Source organism: Varanus komodoensis, unplaced genomic scaffold (assembly GCF_004798865.1).
Source record: "Varanus komodoensis strain SLA01 unplaced genomic scaffold, ASM479886v1 scaffold2, whole genome shotgun sequence".
Taxonomy (NCBI): Eukaryota; Metazoa; Chordata; class Lepidosauria; order Squamata; family Varanidae; genus Varanus; species Varanus komodoensis.
The window spans coordinates 41156138-41178549 of record NW_025335568.1 but is presented as its reverse complement, the minus strand read 5'-3'; the positions used below and the strand labels follow the sequence as shown (position 1 = coordinate 41178549).

General features: G+C 40.1%; 2 protein-coding genes across 3 annotated transcripts in view; one reads left to right on the top strand and one right to left on the bottom strand.

Annotated features, from left to right (window-relative positions):
- Positions 1-22412, top strand: part of UBAC2 (UBA domain containing 2) — a 135147-nt gene that overhangs the window by 23581 nt on the left and 89154 nt on the right. The gene's annotated exons all lie outside the window — the stretch shown is intronic.
- On the bottom strand, positions 552-2021 carry GPR18 (G protein-coupled receptor 18). Its single transcript, XM_044428571.1, has one exon. The coding sequence runs from the start codon at positions 1715-1717 to the stop codon at positions 725-727; it is 993 nt and encodes a 330-aa protein (XP_044284506.1). The 5' UTR covers positions 1718-2021; the 3' UTR covers positions 552-724.

Sequence of the window (22412 nt, the reverse complement as noted above, 5' to 3'; positions counted from 1 at the left end):
ACCTCTGTCTCCTTCCCATCTCTTCTGTCCCAGGAGAGATAGCTGCTGTACTACATGAGTATTTCAACACAGCTGCAGAAGGACTATTACTTTTTTCTAGGCGTCTGCTTTGTTGTAAGAAGGAATCCTTCAGAATAACAAACTTTATGCTATGGCCAACAGTGCAGTGGCTCCCTTGTGCATGTGCAAGCCTTGGAACCGGTACATAGGTGAGAGTATCCACCTATGGCTTCAGGTGGTATCTCTGCTTATGTGGAGTTTTTTGTAGCTTGCTCTTTGCCATTGTAAATAACCAAATATATTCTGTCAAATGTTATTTCTCAAATACATATTGCAGATAAAGCGTTTAGAAACATGTAATTTCCTCTGGTTTTTTCAGCAGGGGGCAATACTGTGAATACTGAAAACATTACAGTATTCAACCATTTCAGCCATTTCAAATCTGTTTATGTTTTGAGACATGTTCATTCCATGAGCATTGTCCAGTTCTCAGAAGATGACATACTTACAGGTTGACATTAAAATAACAAAGAATAAGCAAATAGGGAAGAAAATCAATATGTTTCAAACTAGGGTAACCTCTTTATCAGGGGAAATGGTTTGAGATAGAATAATAAAGCCATTCTTTCATAACACAGTGGAACATTTTAGTATGCTTTGCCACACTTTCTTAACCTGAGTTAAATCATCTGGTGCATGCATCGTATAGAGATATATACACTTTTTATATTATCTCACTGTTGATATTACTTAATGATCTCATGCTACCAGATCTTATACTTTTTCTTCTTACACTTCGAAGATAATTACGATAAAGCATGACACTGATTACTCGGGCTTGAAATTGTTTTGAAACCAGGTAGTACAGAATTACATCTAGACATGTGCTGAGATTCATGAGAAAAGTTGTAAATGCTCCCCATGGATTGTAGCTTATTTGTCCATCTTGGAGCATCAGGAACACAAAACAAATATGAAAAGGCACAAAACACACAAGCACTTGGATGATCAGTGTCACAATAATTCTGATTGACCTCTCTTTAGCCTTTGGTTTCAGCTTGGAAATTCGTCCATGAATGAGACTATAAATGATGACTAGATAAGATGCAACCATGATAAACAAGGGGATCAAGAAAAAAAAAACCATCCGAGAAATGTTTAACACACTGACTTCCTTTAGGTAGATAATATCCATCATCTTAATGCAGGTGGTGAAATTGGAAGTTTTATCTGGATCAGGATATAAGAAGAATAATGAAGAAGTTGTCAAAAGGGTTATTATCCAAAGACCTGTGCAAACTACCAGAGCCTTGGTTTTATTCTTGAGTTTCTTGGCATGTTTGGGCTGAACAACAGCCAAATATCTGTCAACACTTATAAAAGCTAGTAGCCATAGAGCCACACTGGGGTAAAAAACAGTGAAAGCACTGAGAACCTGGCAGAAGACTTTTCCAAAGATCCAAGTACCTTTTCCATAGTAATGCATCCGAAAAGGCAAAGAAAATATGAAAAACAAGTCAAGCAGTGCAACATTCATCATGTAAATAGATATGGTTGTTCTCTTCTTGGTGGTACAGCTGAAGACCCAGAGTGCTGTGACATTAACAAGTAATCCAATTATGAAAATAAAGCTGAAGAAGACAAGTGATGAAATTCTGTATTCTTCTGGATGAATATTTCCAGACATTGTCATTAGACTTTGATTGTGGCTCATCATAGCTTCATAATGTATCTAAGAACAAAATAGAATAATGATTAGTTAAATTCTGCAATTAGTCAAGTTAGTTGGCCCTGAAGAGTTTGTGAACTGGCCTGCACTGGAGGCAGTCAAGATGCAGCAGGTGAGCTATTTGTTTGGGATGCTTTACGAGTAACTTGGAGTCCTGCATTGAGTAAGAGGTTGGACCCAATGGCCTTCTAGGCCCCTTACAATTCTTCAATTCTATGATTAGTTTTGTACTGAAAACTACATTTACAACTGGCCAGTTTCATGCTTTCACTTGACGGGAGGGAATAGGGTTTTACTGCAGTAGTTCAAAATTTTTGGTGAACAGAACCTCTGATTACCAGTGTAGCTTATCAATTTTTGAGAGGTGTGTGGATTATGAATTGATATAAAATGTTAATGCCAATGAAGAGGGCTAAAAGTGAGGTCAAAAGTATAATTATTTCTAAAGTTTGTATTAACAAAATAATGATTTGGGTTGTTTTAATACAGAAGGTTTAATGGGGGATATAGTTAAGTAGGTCTCTTTGCTGCTTTTAAATAAGATGGGAGTGTCCCATTCCATATGCCAATCTTACAGCAGGAGATATGTTCACCTGAAGAATTTAGATCAAAATGAATGTCATCTAACTTTTCTAGATAAAGTTATAGTTTTGGAGTACTAATATTTTTATTTGATCTATTTTTGAGAAACACACAATCAAAATGACTATGTTGATCCCATTTAATGATTTCTTAGAGTCCAATATCTAACAAGAGTCATGGCTAACTTAAGTCCGATTCATTTTAGTGGCTCTACTTTAAGTAAGATTTACGTTAGATTTTACCCAATATCTGGGAGCAATTCTTCTAGCCACCCTTTTGACTTTTATCAGGACATGTAGATTTCTTTGGTATCTGGCTATTGCCTAGTGACCAGTGAAACAAGAAGATGCAGATAATGAAAAACCACAAGCCATTTTTATAGAGCAACAACTTTGACTGTTATGTTATAGAAGAGTAGTCTGACTTCATTTTTGTGGAGCTTACTTGTTCTTTTTACTGTACTCTTAAAGCATTGTTGAAATTTCAAAGTCCCATGGTAGTTGGTTTGGAACATGCATTCATTATTCAGAAGGTAAAAAAGGCATTGTGTTGGATAAGATCAAGGTTGATATGCTCCAGCATTCTTTCCAAAAATGCTAGGAGCTAGCAGGCACTTAACGGATGCTTCTAGCTTGTAACAGCTTATTTATGGCCTATTTTCGGTTGTGTGAGGGCTGTTTACAGACCCCATGTTCAGAAAGCATGACAAGCTGTCACTTGAATATTGAAAGGACTGCATGTACACATTACAGATCCCCATAGGTTGATTGTTATAATTGGCAGAGTAGCAGAACTCATGGCAAAGAATGAGCACATTTTCCTTCTAGTATAATCATGTGCTTGAAATAAGACAATGTCAGGGGAGGTAGAGCTTAAAACCCTGCAGATTCTTATGGCAGCAGACAGTTTGAAAAAGGAAGTTCATCTCTTCATGCTACCAAATATGTTCAAAGAAAAACTCTCTGCCTTCTTTCACTCTCTTGGGTGGGTTGCAGGTGTTTGTTGCTTTGCACTTCTTTTTCCTGTTCCCCACTCTGGTGCTGAAGGAAAAAAAACTGGTGCTTTCACTTCATCTTCTAAACTGCTGTATCTTTGAGCTGTCTCTGTAATATCTGCAGAAAAGATGTGCACCACTAGTCTTGACACTTGCTCTGTTCTTGTAGAGGTTACTTTCTGCTTCTGTGAGCAATAGCTGCTGCTACTGTTGTAAATCATTATTAACACTGAAATCGGTTGACACAATTGTTCCAGGAAGTCCAGATAAAGCATAGCAACTCTGTACAAATGCATTACAAAGGGCAAGAAAGGACATAGAGAAGATAGGATAAGGACAGAAATGGAACTGATTCATCTGCTACTCCTCTTCCCAAGTTTTATAGACTCTGCATCTACACCAGCTTCTCTTACACATAATGGATGGGTTCAAATTCTGGGTGGTTCATTGCCGTACAGCCCAGAGTTCCAGGTTCAGGCAATAAAAAACTGAGAGACAAAGTGTTCCTGAGTTGCTTATCTTGCTGGGATCTTGTGTAAAAACAAGTATGCTTGCTCAGTGTATGAACTGGCTCTTTCCTACTCTTTTCAGTGTAGGAAATGTTTGCCAGAATTGAACTACTGATGTTTATTTCTGTATACTTTTCTTTATATGCATAACAGTCACAAAGCCATTAATACCTTCTCTTTCTCTGAAATTCTGGAAGTTGAGGGTAGAGAACAATCTGGCTTCCACAAAGGAGATTAGGAGAGTAGCTACCCGGAGAAGGGCCTTTACTGTGGTGACACCTTGGCTGTAAAACTTGCTCCCCAGAGAGTTGTGCCTGGCACTGACACTTTATTTTTTTCAGTACCAGGCCAAAACCTTTTTATTTTCCCATTATATTAAGACTTAATTTTTCTTTTAGTTGAGCTTTTATCTTAGATATTAGGCTATGCCTTTGTTGTTGAACTGTCCTTTTATGTATAGGATGGGATATAAAAGTTTTAAATAAATAATAAGCATATCTCCTCAACTGCGTGCAGCAGGGATGGTGCTGCATTTACTACTTGGGACTTGTGCTTTGTTTTTGCATCTGATGCAACATATTTATATAATGATTAAACAGCATAGGAATTTTGAATTATCTGCAAATAAGATTTCACAAATTAAAATTGCCAAATAAAAATCTGTTTTAGGGACAGTTCTTGTTCTAACAGTACAGCCTTCCCAAACCTGGTGTTCTTCAGATACAGTTGACTTCAGTTCCCATCAGCTCTAGCTGGTGGTATGGCCAGTGGACAGAAACGATATGAATTGAAGCAGAAAATGTCTAGAGGGCACCAGGTTAGGGATACTTAGATAGGAAACTGTTTTCCTCACCCCTCCTGCCCCTGAAAGAGTGCCTTTTTCTGTATATTTGATATATACTGTTATATAATGGAAAGGAGGAATGACCTAGATAACTGTGGCTATTTATTAAGAACAGAAGCACACAATTTTCTCTACTTATTAAGAACACAAGCACAGACCCTTTTCTCTACTTTTTAACCGCCAGTGTTACTACTGCTTCTCTTTCTTACTACCATTGTTCCCTTAGTCAGAGTGAGAAGCAGATATTGTGATAGAGAAAAGGAGGAACTACTTCAGGTTGTGTCCTGAAGTCAATGGATCCCTGATGGGATGTGAGCTGGCAGGTGCCTTACCATACCTGCTTTTGATTACAAAGTAAGCCACTTGAAAACAGTGAGCATTCACTATATTCCAAGGAGCTTGCTTCTGGGTATACCTGCCACACACACACACACACACACACACACACTCTCTCTCTCTCTCTCTCTCTCTCTCTCTCTCTCTCTCTCTCTCTCTCTCTCACTCACTCACTCACTCACTCACTCTTTCTCCTTACCCTTTTAAGGCAGCCTGGTTAGTATCGCTTACATTAATTTTACATAGCTGAACTGCACTGTAAATTCCACCTTAAACCTAGTAAACCTTGGTCTAAAAATTGCTTATTGGCATTTCAAGGGTTGCTGTTGCTTTTGTTTTTGTTTTAAAGTGAAATTAATGTTTTATTGTGTTTAATATGTCGGCTCCCTGAAGGCTTTGGTTACAGGGTCAGAAATAGAATAGAAAACACAGATGAATATAGTTGTGTTGTGTTTAATTACTTGTAATCTGATAATTAACCCTTAATGTCTGAGTCCAACAGTTAATTAAACATGCAGACAGGTATAAAAAGAAAAACATTACTCCCGTTGCAGGGGACAGAGTGGGTAACCTCCATAGCAATAGCTTTTTGACCTAAGTGGTCCAGGAAGGGAATATTGAAACAAAACCAAACCTCTTATTTACATATCTTGATCTAAGAACAACCACATTTAAAAGGGAGAATATAGTGAATTTAGACATTCCACACCTGAGTGTCTTCTACAGACCAGAATCCGTTTGGTTGATACAGAAAATATGGTTATACATTTGCTAAGAGAAATGTAAGTTCCAGACCCAAGATATTACCTTTCTTTCAAGGTTTGTATCATGGAGTACCACAACCTGAAGAGCTAGGTAGTGGTCCTTTCATCAGGTATGCTGTTTTAGTGCATGAAATCAGCAAAAGTTGTGTAACAAAGACATCATAGATTTTTTTTGTTTTAAGGACAGAATCCTTTTAGTTTTGGTTGGTTAACATGGGCAGAAGGCTTTAAATGACTGGTTCCATAGCAAACTTTTTTACTGTTCTGTTTGACTACAGATACAGATGGTAGACACATTGGTGCCCTGAAAGAAATTGAGACTTAGTCCTATTCCAGTTTACAAAATGTGTATTGCCTGCTTGCTTTAGGACAATTCTTATTTGCTAAGCAATACCAGGCAAGTAGCTAGTTCGGAGTCTAAATTGCTTGTCTTTTTTTGAAAGAGATACAAATGCAGGATTGTATCCAAAAGTGTCCTTCTGCAAACAGAATTAATGCTACTGTTGAATTGGATTTTCTCTTTTGTCCCCAGTACATGCTCCAAATCTGTTCCCAAGCATTGGTGGACCCAATGAAGCAGATTTTTGAGGTGTTTGCAGGATTGCAGAGGGGATGAACAGAAGGGATACTCCCACTGCATGGCAGGAAATCTATCACATATTCTTAGAATTAGCTCCTAGAGCTGCATTTTGGACAGGAGTTGTGAGTATTTGCTATATTTAGAAAGGCAGCATAGTATAGGGGTTAATGCTGGGCTATAGCTGGAAAGATCTGGATTCTAGTACCCATATTCAGCCATGCAGCTTACTGGTTGTGTTGGTCCAGTCACAGGTTAGATGCTCAGCCAAAACTACTTCACAGGTTAGCTGTGGAAAAATATAGAGAGATAGAGGACCATGTAAGCCACCTTGGGTCCCTTGCAGGGGAAAAAGGAAGGTTATAAATGTAAATCAATGTAAAATAAAACATATTTAGTGATGTGAACATTTAGCCATTGTAGCCGAATGACCAGATTCATCCAATAGCTTGAAAGTGTTGCTGGTGTTTTGATTTAATTCCTGAATTATTACTCATCGCAAACCTTTGGATAATAAGAAATGAGTATAGCATTAATGTTTGGCATTTTAAAAATTAGACTGGTGTAAGAACATTTCATAATAAGTCTGAGATGATGTACTACAAGAAAACACAGGCTGGAACCTTTGCAACTGGTTTCACTGGCCCAGAAGGCAGCTGTGTCTAAAAGAGCAGTCTTTCCTTGTGATGTATGGCAGATGACTTCTGGTAGTGAGTGGCCTTTTAAAAGAAAATTTTGGCAAAGAGTCTTCTGTTCAAAAATCCTATAGAGTGTCCTTCAAATCTTTATGTGCAACTGAAGTAGGACTTCAGATTCTAATTATGGTGTTTATGTCTGTGCTCATCTGCCCATGGGAACAACTTTTTTGTTAACTGAAATCATTGCTAATTTTTAATAGCTCATTTCTCACTACCTGCTTGTTTGAATCAGGAGGGGAGATTCATGTACAGCTAGCCATTCATTAGTTTCAGCCAGGTGCAAATATTTCTGCTTGCTTTGCTTTAGAACTTTTTGTTGCTAATTTGTTTCTCCTTCACTGTGCTCTAGTTATTTGATAAAAATAAGAGGATTTTATACAGCTGTATGAAGTGTGAGTGTTAAAGCATCCATTACAGAAATGTCATTAATTTTTATTCAATAATTTTAGAAAATGTATAATTTTTAAAGGTGATTACTCATTCAAAGTGATGGAGATAAGAGAATAGATCACATTTTCTTACCTTTTTGTACTCAAGCTGGTCTTTTAGCGATACCTTCCTTATACTCCCAGATCAGTAAAAGATGTGGACCTCTTGTATTAGTACTAACTTCAGCGTACTAAAATAAAAGCCCTCCTATAGAGTCAGGAAATGTCATAATGCAACTAGTTCTTTGATTGGTTATACAGGTTTTCTATAATTAAATAATTGTGCATGATCTAAGTTACATTTTCTTTTTGTCTCATATTGGTGGTCAACTATTTCCTTCTGTGTGCAAGAATGTAACTTTCCGCTGCTGTTACGTTTTAAATCATTTGTTTTCATGGAATGTTCCATAAAGCATACATACAGTTAAAAAGATTTAGAATAAACATTTATTGTAACTATTATAAGTGATTGGCATGATGAGTATAAATGTTTTTTTGGGTGGACATTTCTGACACATGATGGTACTTAACTTTGTGTACCTGTTGAAATCCCCCTTGTGCAAATAGTTTGCTTCATAGAAATCTGCTCATTTTGAAGTGGAAAGTAAAGTGAATGCAGAGGTTTGTTGTTTTGCCTTTTTGACTCTACTTCCTAGTAAACATTACTAAGTTTCTTCACTGTGATTATAAATCTCTTATTTACATAGATCTTATAAATCTTTTCTTTACACTATTTATCATAGTTAACTGCTGAAGTTTTGATTGGTGAGTGCAAGGGTTTACTGTATAGAATAATAGCAGAGTTAAACTTCTAAGGAGGAATATTGGTTAGTATGCTCATGCAATGTGGTGAGTTGAATAGCATCATCTATGAAAGAGGAAGAAAGAATGTACATTTTTTAGCCGGCTAGTGATTTGATACTTCGTTTGCCATGACATTTCCTTTAACCATTGCCCTAAAAGGAGCCAGGCTGCTGAGAGGTCCAGAAGAAGGAGGCTACAATTGCCTCATCCCAGCAGTGATCTGTAACCAATCTGGCTGATGGAGCAGAGGGCATGTTGCACTGAAGGTGGAGTCAGACGGGGGTGTGGGGAGTCACAGGAACTGAAGCAGGCTTTTGAACTTCCAGCAGTCAGAAACTCTAACCCTAACCCATACCACAGGAAGGAAAAGCTGTCTCAAGTGAACTTTAAGATTGTCTGTGGAAAGGAGGGAGTGGGGCATTCAGAACCACAAAATAATACTACTTTGGACCCATATTCTCATGTTGGAACAACTCACATTCCACAGAGAAAAAGGTGACTAAGATTATGAGTGCATTGTGGGAGGAAGGGTGAGGAAAGAATGATAACAACTACACAAAAATGTGCTGCTGCTAATTATGATGCCTTATGGAGACAACCTTAGATCTAAATCAAGGCCATGATCAGCTCTGTGGCTAGCCATCGACTCTCACTTCTGAAGTCACATACAGCATTTGTGTGTACCCACACACAGCAGCTTCAATAAGAAATGTTGCTGGATGGATATTTTTTCTTTGGTACAGAGCTCACAAACACAAGTTTCCCCTTCAGACAGAGAAAGCACAAGTAAACATTGATACTTGCTCTCTTGCCCACGCTCTCTCTCACAGTGTGAGAGAGCACTCTCTTGCCTGCTCTGAAGAAAGGAACGTAGATTGACCACTGCCTAATCCAGACATAGCAACCAAACAGGACACACATGTATGCACAGCTAGCCCTAACCCAAGACATTTTGTTGCCTGCCTCCCATTTCTCACTGGAGCAGTCATTACCTTTTAAACTATCCTACCTCACAGGTTTCTTGTAAGGGCAAAAATGAAGAGAACTTTCATTTCCAGAGGAAAGGCAAAGCTTAATATTAGAGCCAGTATAGTATAGTGCTTACAGTATTGGATTGGGACTAGGTATGGATTCTATACCCACTTGTTCCACTTGGAGGATTTTGGACCAGTCACTAATTCTCAGGGTAAGCTCCCTTGGGCTCATTGTAAGAGGAAAAAATGGATATAAATTAACAATAATAAATAATTCCATGAAACTTAAAATGTAATTGTCTTACTCTATCCATAATAGCCTTCCTAACATCTAAAATGGCCATGTGTGCATTGTATTACCATGTGTCTTCATTTACATGCATGTTCAGTGGAGATGATATCCAGCAAATTACTTGCTTGGGCAGGGAAGGGAGCCTGCAGATTGACACCACTTCTTAACTCTCATACTCTGTATTAGATGTTCACAAAACATCCCCTTGCTTCTTGTATGACCTTGTGCGTGCAACATCAGCTTTATTAACAGCCAAAGCAGTAAGAGTCTTGTGGCACTCTAAAGCCTAAACTGGCATAAGTTTTTGTGAACCATAGCCCACTACATTGAATTTGCAGGATTTTTCAGGACTAGTTACAGTATGTGGGGTAGTGGTGGTGAATTGTAAATGTTGAAATCAGAAGGAGATTAAATGCAGAATGTATTTAATAAAATACCCTTCTTTTCATTAAATACTTGATTGTTTTGCCCCCCAATTCCCAACTGAAACTTGATCTCTGGTTAAGTTGGCTCTCCCTGCTGTTCTTGTGCTGGCAGTGAAAGACCTTTTGTATGTGTGGACCTTTGGTGTATAAATTGGTCTGCTGGGTTGGATACTGTCTTTATTATGTTTTGTGTGTAAACATATAGTTTTATTTTTATTTTTATCAAGCTTTATTTGGGCTTGTGAACTGCATTGAGTGTAATTTTCTTGATAGAAAAGCAATGTTCAAATCAGTCAGTCAGTGAGTTGATAACAACTCTGAACTATACGGTGGTGATATAATCTACTAGTCTCCCTTCCAGCAATATGAGCATGACAACTATAGACTTCTTTGAAGTGTGCAAATAACCCATAGTCCCAGCAAGTTCTCAAAATACCCCAAATCCATCTTTTCCATGTTATATTACCAACAATTCTCTTCAATTTACAGAGAGGAAAATGGAATCAAATGAAGTATGTGAGAGGGTGCCACGCGGAGGTGAATAGAGACCTGTTCTCCCCTGCAGAGGAGGGCAGGACATGTTCCAATGGAGCAAAGCTTGGGGAACCAAGGTTCAGTTTGGATGCCCGGAAGTACTTCCTGATGGTTAGGACCCCTAGGCTATGGAACAGACTTCCATGGGAGGGGTTGAAGCCCCATTGGTGAGGGTGTTATGATAGGCTGGACATGCACATGGTAGACATGTCATGAGTGGAGCCAGCTGGAGTGGGGGGTCAGACTAGATGGCCCAGGAGACCCCTCCGAACTTGATCTATTTCTATGTTTTTATGCTTCTATGAGTGCCTAGTGTGTGGGTACAGAGGGCAGGGGAGAATCATGAAACACAGTCCGCAGTCCACTTCTTTGGACACACATTTTCCTGCTTTAGCAGCAACTCCCAGTACACAAAGCATCAAGTGACTTTAAGATCACGGCTGCAAAGACTGAATCCCCAGAGCCACACTTCCTCAGTCGTTGTCGTCGTCGTCATCATCATCATCTCACACAGAAAAGGAATCCTTGGAACAGCAAAATCTCAAAATCCATTCCTTTGCATATCCACCCCAGACATCTCCCAGTTCTGCTCAGAGGTAGCAGTGGTGAGAAGCAGCAGAATCCAAAAACCCATCTAGTGTCAGTAGAAGAATAGCTTTTAAAAGTGTACTGCAAACAGTGCAGAAAGGAAACCCCCCTAGTAATTTGGAGGTGATCACCTCCAACTGCTCTCGCAGGGAGAGGCAGTGAGTTTGGTTATCTTCCCTACATGGTCTCTACTGGGGTACCAGTAGTGTCCAAAAAATTCTTATGACGTGCAAGCACTGAATTTTAGATAGGAGAATGACTCCGTGATAGATCATTGACTCTCTGCCTCCCTGCTCATCAGATTTTGCCTGTGAATACCTAGAAAATTTGGCAGGCATATTTGATCAAATCCCCTTTTCTAGAATTTTACCTTTTGTTTAAAATATTAATAGGTGATATTTAATCTTGCCTCTTGCTTTTGAACCATTAAAAGTACTGGTGTAACAGCATTGCCCTCTACTGTTCAAAATTATTATTTCATTGGTATATGTATTGAATTGCCTCTAACATTAAAAGAGGCTTGAATGTATATTAGGCCATACAATTTGTGACCTGGGCAAATACAGCTTGCCTGGGGCTTAATAAACCGTTTTTGTTTCATTGGCAGCTCAAGGCTGTTAAAACTGAGGTGCTAATGTGTGACTGTGTCAAGTATATGGAAAGCCAAATAGATGCTTAGTGGGCTAGTTTTGGTTTAATAGTCATACATTTATTTTATTTGTTTTATCTGTTTTATTTATATCACCACCTTTCTATCTAAAAACAGCACTCAGGTTGTGTGGATCTGCTGTATCAAAGGACTGATAGGATATGTTCTGAGCTTTTGGTTCTGCCACACAGTTCATGCCTACACATGTGGTCTGCCAAACTGAATCCAGTCCATCACTTGTTGCAATACTTGACAGAGCAGAACATACAACTCCCTTGTTGTGCAGGAAGTAGAAACAGAAATAGGACACTAATGAGGAGGTGAGGATTTCTGTAGCTTTGGTGGAGCTGCTGAAAGTGTTGATACTTGTGCAACTCTTCATTCTGAGTGCAGCCTTGTATATAACAACTTGTCTGCCACTGCAGGTTAAGAAGTCTCTGCTGTTGAGTGGGGATGCCGGTGGAAGAAGGGCAGCTTATTTCTTTATTAAATATATATTCTGCCTTGCAACAAAAATTGGCACTCAAATTGACACACACAAGTATGTGTATGTGGCAGTTTGATTAAAACAAAGTTATGCTGTTACATTCGCTATGATGTAACATTAAGCATTTTTTTTTAAAGCACAGAGTAAGGCCTCTGTTAACAGTGGACTAGCTTACATGCCAAAGGTCTGCCTAAATTAAAGCAGCTTTGCCTGCTGGTAGGATGACAGCAGAGAGGGCACTAACCTAGTCACCCTCAGGAAAGGAGGAGTAGCCTCATAGAAATGAAAACTCCTCCCTCCATAGCAGCACAGTAGGCTGGTGAAGGAATGGCCTACTAACCCACTTGATGGAAGGCAGTTTTTATACTAGCCAGGTAAGAGTGTAGATGCCTGTGTGTCTGTGCTGGCTATGAGGGAGGGGTGCCCTCGCCTCTGGACAGCATGGAAATGCAGAACAACTTTTTAGCAAGCTACGTAGTAAAACTTTTTGCAGACTAGTAACTTTTGTGAACTTTCTTCCAAAGCTACCTTACTTAGAGATTTAGAAAAAAAATCCTTAAAAACAAACAAATGCAGACACCCACCCACATACCACAGGCATACTTTTTTTTAGGAGTTTGAAATAGACAGTGTGGTGACTTAAAAATGCAGAATGATGATGTGTTGCTCTAGGGATGGGGGAATCTTTTGTCTGCAGGGGTTTCCCATCCAGACTGCCAGCTTCCTTCCTAGCCTTTGATCCTTCTCCCCTGCTGGCAAAAGCTCTTATCTTTGATCTGCAGCAAGCAAAGGGCTTTTCTCTGTAAGGGGGGGGGGGGCTGGGGAGGAAGCTGCCCAGTGACTCAGTACAGGTTATGTCTGAAACATTGTCTTGTAGTGGTTTGCCCTTATTAGTACTGATTACTTTAAAAGTGGGGAAAATCACATTTTCAGCACAACCATATATGGAATGCACCCACAGGAACTTTCCCAGATTGGAATTGGCTCTTGGATTGGATTGAAAAAGGTTCCCATTCTTGCCTTTCTTTCCTGTAGCAGAGCTTCAAAATAGTGACATTGCATCAACTTAGTATGCATTTTGAATTCTGTTTCTCTGAAAATTCTGCTACATGCTTTCCTTTACCCCATACAGGTTGAAAGTGGATTTGTGACCATTGATATAAAATCGTCATGTATGTGTCAATAACCAATCAAAAGAATAAAATGCTATTCTTTTCAGAAAGAGTTTGCATGGATAATAGTGACAGAACATTGGGTTTGAACTTTAGGAGCCTGGATTCAAATCCCCTGTGAGCCAAGGAAGCTTCACAGTATGTAGCCTTCTCTTTTTTCACAGCAAGTGAAACATAAATTTGTTAATGCAACTCTACATAGTATTGGTACAGTTCCCAGTAAGAGCATGAAGGTTTAACCATCTGAGGAGAACATGTATGTAAGGCCAATGTCCTGTACCTGGATCCTTGCAGAGCCTCAAGGAGCTGGCATCCTGGCAGAGCCCAATACTAATGCTGATACTGGTCCCCTTTTCATTCTTTTTTCCCCCTCCGACTTATGGTGACCCCATGAATGAACGCCCTCCACAATGACCTGTTCCTGACAACTCTGCTCGGTTCTTGTAATTTCCAGCTGTGATTCCTTTATGAAGTGAATCCATCTCATACATGGTCTTTCTCTTCTTATGTTTTTTTCCCTAGAATTAATATTCTAAGAGCCATGTGGTTAATGGGGCGGGTTAGAAAGCAAGCAAGCAAGCAAGCAAGCAAGCAAGCAAGCAAGCAAGCAAGCAAGCAAGCAAATATATATATATATATATATATATATATATATATCTCTCTCTCTCTCTCTCTCTCTCTCTCTTCTCCAGTGAGTCATCCCTTCTCATGATATGTCTGAAGTACAATAGCTTCAGCTTCAGCTTTTTTGCTTCCAGGACAAGTTCTGGCTTGATTTGTTCTAGAATCCACTTGTTCATCTATTTGTCTGCCCAGGGTATACACAGAGCTCTTGTGCCATGTTTTGAAAGCACTGATTGTCTTCCTTTCAGCTTTCTTCACTGTCCAGTTTTTACATCCATACATAATAATTGGGAATACAATAGTGTGAATATTTTTGATCTTGGTCTTCAGTGATACTTCGTTAAACTAGATTATCTTTTCTAGTTCCTTCATTGTTGCCTTTCCAAGTCTCAGGCTTCTAATTTCTTGATTGCTGTACTCATTTGAATTGATGATGCATGTAAAATCTTTCACAATTTCAATATCTTCTTTATTGATCATACACTTGTTTAATGCTTCTGTAGACATGATTTTTGTTTTCTTAATATTCAGCTGTAGTCCTGCTTTAGTACTTCTTTCACTTTCATCAGGACCTATTTCAATTAATTTCTGCCTTTTGCCAGTAAAAGTGGTATCTGCATATCGTAAATATCACTTCTCACTTTCCATATCCATATCATTGTGCAACACCAGACTTTTGTTTCACCTCTATGCATCCACTAGACTTCCTTTTGGCTTTGATGCAGTTGTGCCATTACTGACAGCACCGCTTGTCTTCCCCTTTCCCAGTAGCTGGATCAGTGTCTTTTGACTTGGGAGTTCTTGAACTATCTCTTAATTCATTTTGAACTGTTTCATCACAGGGTTTTCAAGGTTAGACATATGCAGAAGTGGTTTACCATTCTTTTCGCCTGTGCAGAACTAAACAGAGTTAGCTTGAGTGTCAGCGCCATTGTCCATCAGTGTCACTTTCAGCTGCTGCTTCTACACAGTAGCTGCCCTTCAGAAGTTTCTCTGCTCTTATAATTCATTCTTTTCTGCTGATGTAACCATTACCCCTGAACAGGGTAAATGCATCTTAGTCTGTGGTCTCAGCTTTGACAATTCTGCCTTGGGTGACCCTGTTAGAAGACCAGATTATTGATTGATTGATTGATTTATATCCTGCCTTTTTCCTACAAAGGGCTCGAGGCAGCTTACATCTCCTCCTCCATCTTATCCTCACAACAACAACCCTGTGAGGTAGGCTGGGCTGAGAGTCTGTGACTGGCCCAAAGTCACCCAGTTGGCTCCATGGCTGAGCGGGGACTAGAACCCAGATCGTCTGAGTCCCAGTCCCATGCTCTTAACCACCATACCACACTGGCTCTCAATTAATCTCTCTCAAGATTAGTGAGAGAGTCCGGTTGCTCTTGACTTCTCTGACACTTCCAAAGCCCCTCGTTGTGTTAAAGTGTACATTGGGGGGAGGGGGGTTAAAAACTTTGAACTCCACCAGATAGCTAGGGCTACCCATTCTGTTAGTTCCCCACTCTGCTGCCAGCCTAAGGTTGCTCTGGCACATGACTAGACTTAGGCACTCTGCTCTACTGCTGTATAAACTAATCAGGAAGCAGTGTTAAAAGAGTGCCCTTATCAGAGGACACTTTGGCCAGGACATCCTCCAAGCTTAATTTAGTCCTTTTTGTATGTCTTGACCCCTAACCTCCCTATCTTGTAAATTGTAAAATAAAAGTAAAATAAAATATAAAATGAAATACATGTTGCTCTCCTGGATTGGCTCCCTGTAAATTGAGCAAGAAAAGAAGTAGAAAGAACTTTGTAGACTAAAAATACTTAAAGCCTTGCATAAATTAAGGTTATTTTGATTACAGATTGAAACAATTGAGAAAAGGATGAGATCATATTCACCTCAAATAAGGGCTGTGTTAATTCCAGTTAGAAGGGATTTTTGTAACCTCAAAGACTGGTTCTTTGGGGACAAATATATATGACTAATTTTGGTAGTAAATACAGGAACTCCAAGAAAACGAAACCATGTCGTTGGCCTTTGGAAAGGAGGAATTCCTTAACATTTAGATAAACTTTGACACCTCTCTCTCTCTCTCTCTCTCTCTCTCTCTCTCTCTCTCTCTCTCTCGAGGAAAATGCTGTTCAAAATGAAAAATGTACATCAGATTTGGTGATTACTTCAAGCTACCATGCAGTCAGTTGTGCAGTTATCTTGTGTGTATCTTAGCCACCTCAAAGTTATTTCCAATTAGTAGCCTTTCACAGAAAAAGTACACCAAACTATTAGAACTGGCAAGGTGACTGACAAGTAGAAGAATGTTTTGCAAACAAGCTATGGGTAAAATGATGCCTTCACTTCCTTTTCTTGTTTGCTGCAGATGAATATCTCCGTGCACAAGATACTTAGGATGATATCTTTGGGCTTTTCTAAGAAAGTATTTCAAAATCTAGACTACACTTTGTGGTTTTAGTTACCTTGGCAATTCTTTTAAGTATAGCAGATGTATATATGTTGACCTTGATTTGTTAGTTCAAAACAAATGGGTGTTTTGAGGGAGGGACAGAATTTTCAGCACTTCAACTGTAGCGCTGATTTGTTTTTACCTGAGGAGAAAATGCAACTTCTGAGAATGCTTGGTTCTCATTCAGCTCTTTTTAAGGATGTGTTTGTTCCCCTACGATTCTTTTCCTATTTTTTGGTATTTCTGTGAACCTTGAGGTCCCCCCAAGCATATGGATACTTTTCTGCTATGTATAGGTGATCCTTTTTTGGATACTTAAGCTACAGTTTTTAGAGATCTGAGATTTCTATTGCTACATACAAGGCACCTTTGCAACACAATTTGCATTATAGAGTGCTATATAGGATACATAAGTACATTCCCTTTCCCACCTTATATAACCCATACACACACACCTGTGACACAGTATTCTGAACCCTTCAGTCTTCTTTGGCCGTTATATTGCATCGTACTGATACTGCATCGTACTGATATTGCAAAGCAGATCAGAGGAAACTGTCCCAGCTGGTCTAGGGCCTGTGGAATATAAGCATCCAATCTCCCAGGGAGTGAGTGAACAGGGAGAGCAAACAGGAGTTTGGTGGCAGAATTCAGCAGGGGCAGTCAAGGGGGAACTGCAATTTTTTTAGATTCTCTCTTATTTTTGTCCCCTTAATTCCCCTGCCTTTGTTCTCCTGTTTGTAACATACTTTCATTTACATGTAGGGCTGTGCTGATAGCCTGAGCCAGGGGTCAGCAACCCGCGGCTCCGGAGCCACACATGGCTCTTGAACCCCTTTGCTGCGGCTCCGTCACTCAAAGCACGCATCAGCACAGCCGCTGATCCACTCAAAGCTCCACTCAGGAACACTAGCTAGCTAGTTAAGTAAATCAGTTAAGTAAATTGCTACATTCCTCTGCTAAACAAGCTTCCTGCAGGCTTTCATGTTAAACGAAATGCCGCTGAAAAGATTCTCTTTGTCCCACTGTAATCTCCTTCATCTGAATGTAAAAGCTGCTCTTGGGACTGGTCACAATTCACAGCACTTGACTGTTTATCTGCTAATCAGTCACTAAACACTCCTATATCTCCGGCACAGCCCCTGATCTGCGGACCCACAACCGACTTACTGAGCTCCCCCCCACCCCCGCTGTAGACCAACCATGGATAAATCGAAGAAAAGTTTCTGAAAAAAACCAAACGTTTAATGATACGTGGGTAGATTCATTTGCTTTTACTGCTGACAAACTTGTGGGGTTTGCTGTTTAATGCATGCAGCCCTTTAGCACTGACTTTGACTCTTCAGGAAGCTGTTCTCCTATTCAAAATATATGAAAGGAGTCCTACTAGTTTATAACGTAAGATTAAAAATAACAGTTTTTAGTGACTGAACAAGAGCTGCAGCTAAATCATAATGAAGATATACATAGCATTAAGGTAAAAAACAATATATGCAATGTTATCTTCATTTTAGATATCAAAAGGTTTTTGTGGCTCCCGGTGTTTTCTTTTGTGTGGGAAACAAGTCCAAATGGCTCTTTGAGTGTTAAAGGTTGCCAACCCCTGGCCTAAGCTGAAGACAGAAGAAAGCACCAATTGTCACAACAGTCCACCAAGCCAGAATCACAAAGGTAGCATGAAGAAAGAACCAAGAAGACTCCACGGTGGAGTCTTCTGTGCAACATCTGTGCAATGTTTGTTTTCTTACCTGAGGGCAGCATGCCCTACACATGCAACAAGTGCAAGCTAGTAGTCCTGTTTGAAGAAAAGGTGAGAGTATTAGAGCAGAGCGTGTCCACCCTCAAGGTAATAGAAGAAGATGAAGAGTTTACAGGCAGAGCAGTGGAACTGCAACAACTAAGAGTAGTACAGGAGTAAGTAGTTCATCAGCAAGCTCAGGCAGAAGAAGACTCTGAGAGAAGACCTGATATGCATAACTGAAACTTGGTGGAATGACTCCCATGAATGGTATTCAAAAATTTCAGGATATAACATGCTCAAAAGGAATAGAAGTAACAGAAAAGGAGACAGAGTTACATTTTATGTTAAAGACACCAATCTCTGCAAATAAATACAGAAAGAAGAGAACAGTAATCCCATTGAGAATGTCTGGATTAATATAAATTGGAAAGGGAATAACAGGAGTATAGTAGTTGGAGTCTATTATTGTCCGTGCAGTCAAGGAGACATGATGTTGTCATTATAGAGGCTTTCACACTCTGCCAGACATGGTACCTTTAAGAATTTCCTAGCATGTGTTGCTGATAAGTACCTCCAGCAGAAAGAAGAAGTAGGAGGGAGAGGTAGGCTTTACTCAACCTGATCATAACCAACAGGGCAGACATAGTGGACAAAGTAATAGCTACAGGAACTCTGGGGGAAATTGACCGTGCCTTACTAATTCTCAATAATAAATGCAACTAAAACAAACTGTGGCCAAATATGAACCCTGGTTTTCAAAAAAGCCAACTTTAACAAATTCAGGGTGATGATAAACAAAGTACAATATAAGCCACTCTAAAGGGAAAGGTTGCCCAAGAAGGGTGACATTTAAAAAAAGGGAAAAGGATTGCTGGGCAAAAGAGAAAGCCCATGTGACTTTACAAAAAGCTAAGACATAATCTGAAAACAAAAAAGGACATGTATAGGAGCTGGAAGAAAGGCCAGGCTACAAAGGAGGAACATAAGCAAGTAGCAAGGAAGTGCAGGGATGCTCAGGAAGGCTAAAGTGATGCATGAATGAGGGGAGCGAGGAGCTAAAAGCAGCAAAAAAAGCCACCTTCAAATATGTCCAAAGCAAAAGAAAGATGGAAGAGAAGGGAGTTCATGTACTCTGTGTGAATGGAACAATGATAACAGATGACAATGAAAGGGCAGAAGAGCTTTGGCTCAGTTTTCTCCCAAAAGAAGAACTGCAACCCTCCTGATGAAACATAGAAACAGAGCGAGTCAGAAGGGGTCTCTCGGGCCATCTAGTCTGACCCCCGGCTCTAGCTGGCTCTGCCCATGACATGCCTATATGTGCGTGTCCTGCCTATCCTTGAACACCCTCACCGATCGGCTTCCACAGGAGGTGGTTGAGGCCCCATTCCATACCCTTGGGGTCCTAACCGTCAGGAAGTACTTCCTGGCACCCAAATTGAACCTTGGTTCCCTGAACTTTGCTCCGTTGGAGCACATCCTGCCCTCCTCTGCAGGGGAGAACAGGTCTGTATGCACCTCCGTGTGACACCCCCTCACATAACTATATGTTGCCAACAGATCCCCTCGGAGTCTCCTCTTCTGTAGGCTGAAGAGACCCTGTTCCCTCAGTCCCACCTCATACAGCTTTCCCTGCAATCTGGCCACCATCCTTGTGGCCCTACACTGCACTGATGCTAACCTGGCTATAACTTTCCTGTAACAAGTGGCCCAGAACTGAACACAATACTCTAGTTGTGGGTGCACCAGAGTCATATAGAGGTGGTAATACCTCTCTCGATCTAGAAACCACACTTCTGGCTATGCAGCCAGGGTTGGCATTCGCCCTCTTGACCACCATGAAGGTGTAGTACAACCTGAAGAGGTAGGATAGCAGCCCAACATTGACAGGAAAATGGTCAAAGAACTTCATCCTAGAGTTATAAAAGACCCAGCAGAAGGATTCTCAGAACCACTCTCTAGTATCTTTGAGAATTCAGGGAGGATAGGAGAAGTGCTAATGTCCCTATCTGCAAGAAAGAAAAAAGATGAACCTGGGAACTATAGACTAGTTAGCCTGACAAACCATCAAACCCTGGAAAAACTCCAGAGCAAATTATAAAATAAACAGTCTGCAAATACCTTGAAGATAATGCAGTAATTACTAGAAGCTGACATGGATTTCCCAGAACAAATCTTACCAGAAATCTAGTTTTATTTTTTGACTGGGTAACCTCCCAAATGGACTTTGAGAATGCTGCAGATACAATCTATCTGGACTTTAGCAAAGCTTTTGGCAAGGTGCCCCAGTACATCCTGATTAGCAAACTAGCAAAAAGTGGGCTATGTAGTACAACCATTAGGCGTAACCACAATTGGCTTCAATGGCACATTCTTAGACTCAGGTGAGGTGACAATTGGGGTGCTGTAGGGTCCTGGGACTGTTACTCTTCAACTTTTTTATTCATGATTCAGATGAAGTACGAAGGAAAAATTAAATTTGCAGATGACACAAATCTGAGTGGAGGAGTAAATACCCTGGAAGAAAGAGATGAGATATGGGGTGATATCAAGAGGTTAGAATGCTGCGCAGAGAAAAACAGAATGTAATTGAATAGGGACAAATGCCAAGTCCTCCAGTTTGGAACAAGAAACCAAATGCATCACTACAAGATAGGGAATACTTGGCTGAACAACACTGCAAATGAGAAGACTCTTGGCATTGTTGTAGATCGAAAGTTAAACATGAGCTAACAGTAAGATCCAATGGCAAATGCTATTTAAGGCTGCATTAACAGAAGTACCCCTTCCAAAACACATAAAGTACTAGTTCTCCTTTACTCACACTATTTAGGTCTCATCTGGAGTACTGTGTCCAGATCTGGGGACCATAGTTTAATAAAGATGCAGACAAGCTGAAAAGGGATCAGAGGAATGCAACAAGGATGATCCAAGGACTGGAAACAAAGCCCTATGAAGAAAATTTGAGACTACTAGACATGTTTAGCCTCAAGAAGAGAAGACTGAGGGGGATATGAGAGCACTCTACAAGTACCTGAAAGGTTGTCACAAAGAGGAAGGACAGGATCTCTTCTTTGTCATTCCACTGTTCAGGGCACAGAATAATGGACTTGAGTTAAAATAAACCAGGAAGAATTTCCTCACAGTCAGAACAGTACAATGGTGGAATCTATTACCTTCCCTATTACCTGGGGAAGTTATGGGCTCTCCCTCACTACAGATATTCAGAAAGCGTCTGGACAGTCATCTGAACGTTATGGTGTAACTTGGTGTCCTGCAATAGCAGGAAGTTGGACCTGATGGTCTTCTGACCCCTCCAGCTGTATGATTGTATGAAGCTATGAAAGTTTCTTGAAGCCATGCCAAGGCCTTATGGTCTTTAGCCTGTTGAGAGGTGCAGCAGAGAAAATTGCCTTGAAGCTAATTTCCCCAACCATTTCCCCCAACCATTTTCATTCCTATGCTGTTGGAATGAAACTGTCCTCTTGTAGCATATTCACTCCCAAGAACCACTTCCAAGTGGTTAGAGCCTGTGTACATACTGGCAGTGGGAGAGGGGTATTTTACAAAATCCATTGCAAGACATACTTTGTTCTTGACCTGGAGGAAGGAATTTATGGCCTGCTCCCCTGGGCAACTTAAGAGGCCTGTGGAGCATTCCATTACCTAATCATGACCATTGTGGCCACAGAATATGGAAGTATCAGCTTTCTTCCACTTATTTATATTCTTTCATCATTGTATTCAATAAATTGCAATCAAATCTTTGACACAGGTGGTTTTATTTCTCCCTAATTATCTTTGACTTTAAAGTGGCATGCCTTGGCTTGAGCTGCCATCTAGGGTTAAAACAGGAATACTCTAGTTTACTGTTGCTTTCTGTATGTGCATCTGTGCATGTGTATATACTTCCGCAAGCATTTGCATTCTCCCCAACCTGGAATAATGCCTCCTTGTGTGTGCATGGGGATCTTTAGCTATATAACGGGGGTGGCCTGACTTGCTCAATGGAAGAGCCTCATACAGTCAATGGCAGATGTTTGCAAGCTGCAGGAGATTAACAAATATGTATTTAGACCAAACAGATGTTGCTACAATTATCAATTATACTGCTAGTAGCAGTCTTGTGAGTCTCTATCTTGGCTGTGAGTCATTGAAAATCTCTGACAAAATCTCTTGACTAATTGATTAACATGTATTTCAGCAGA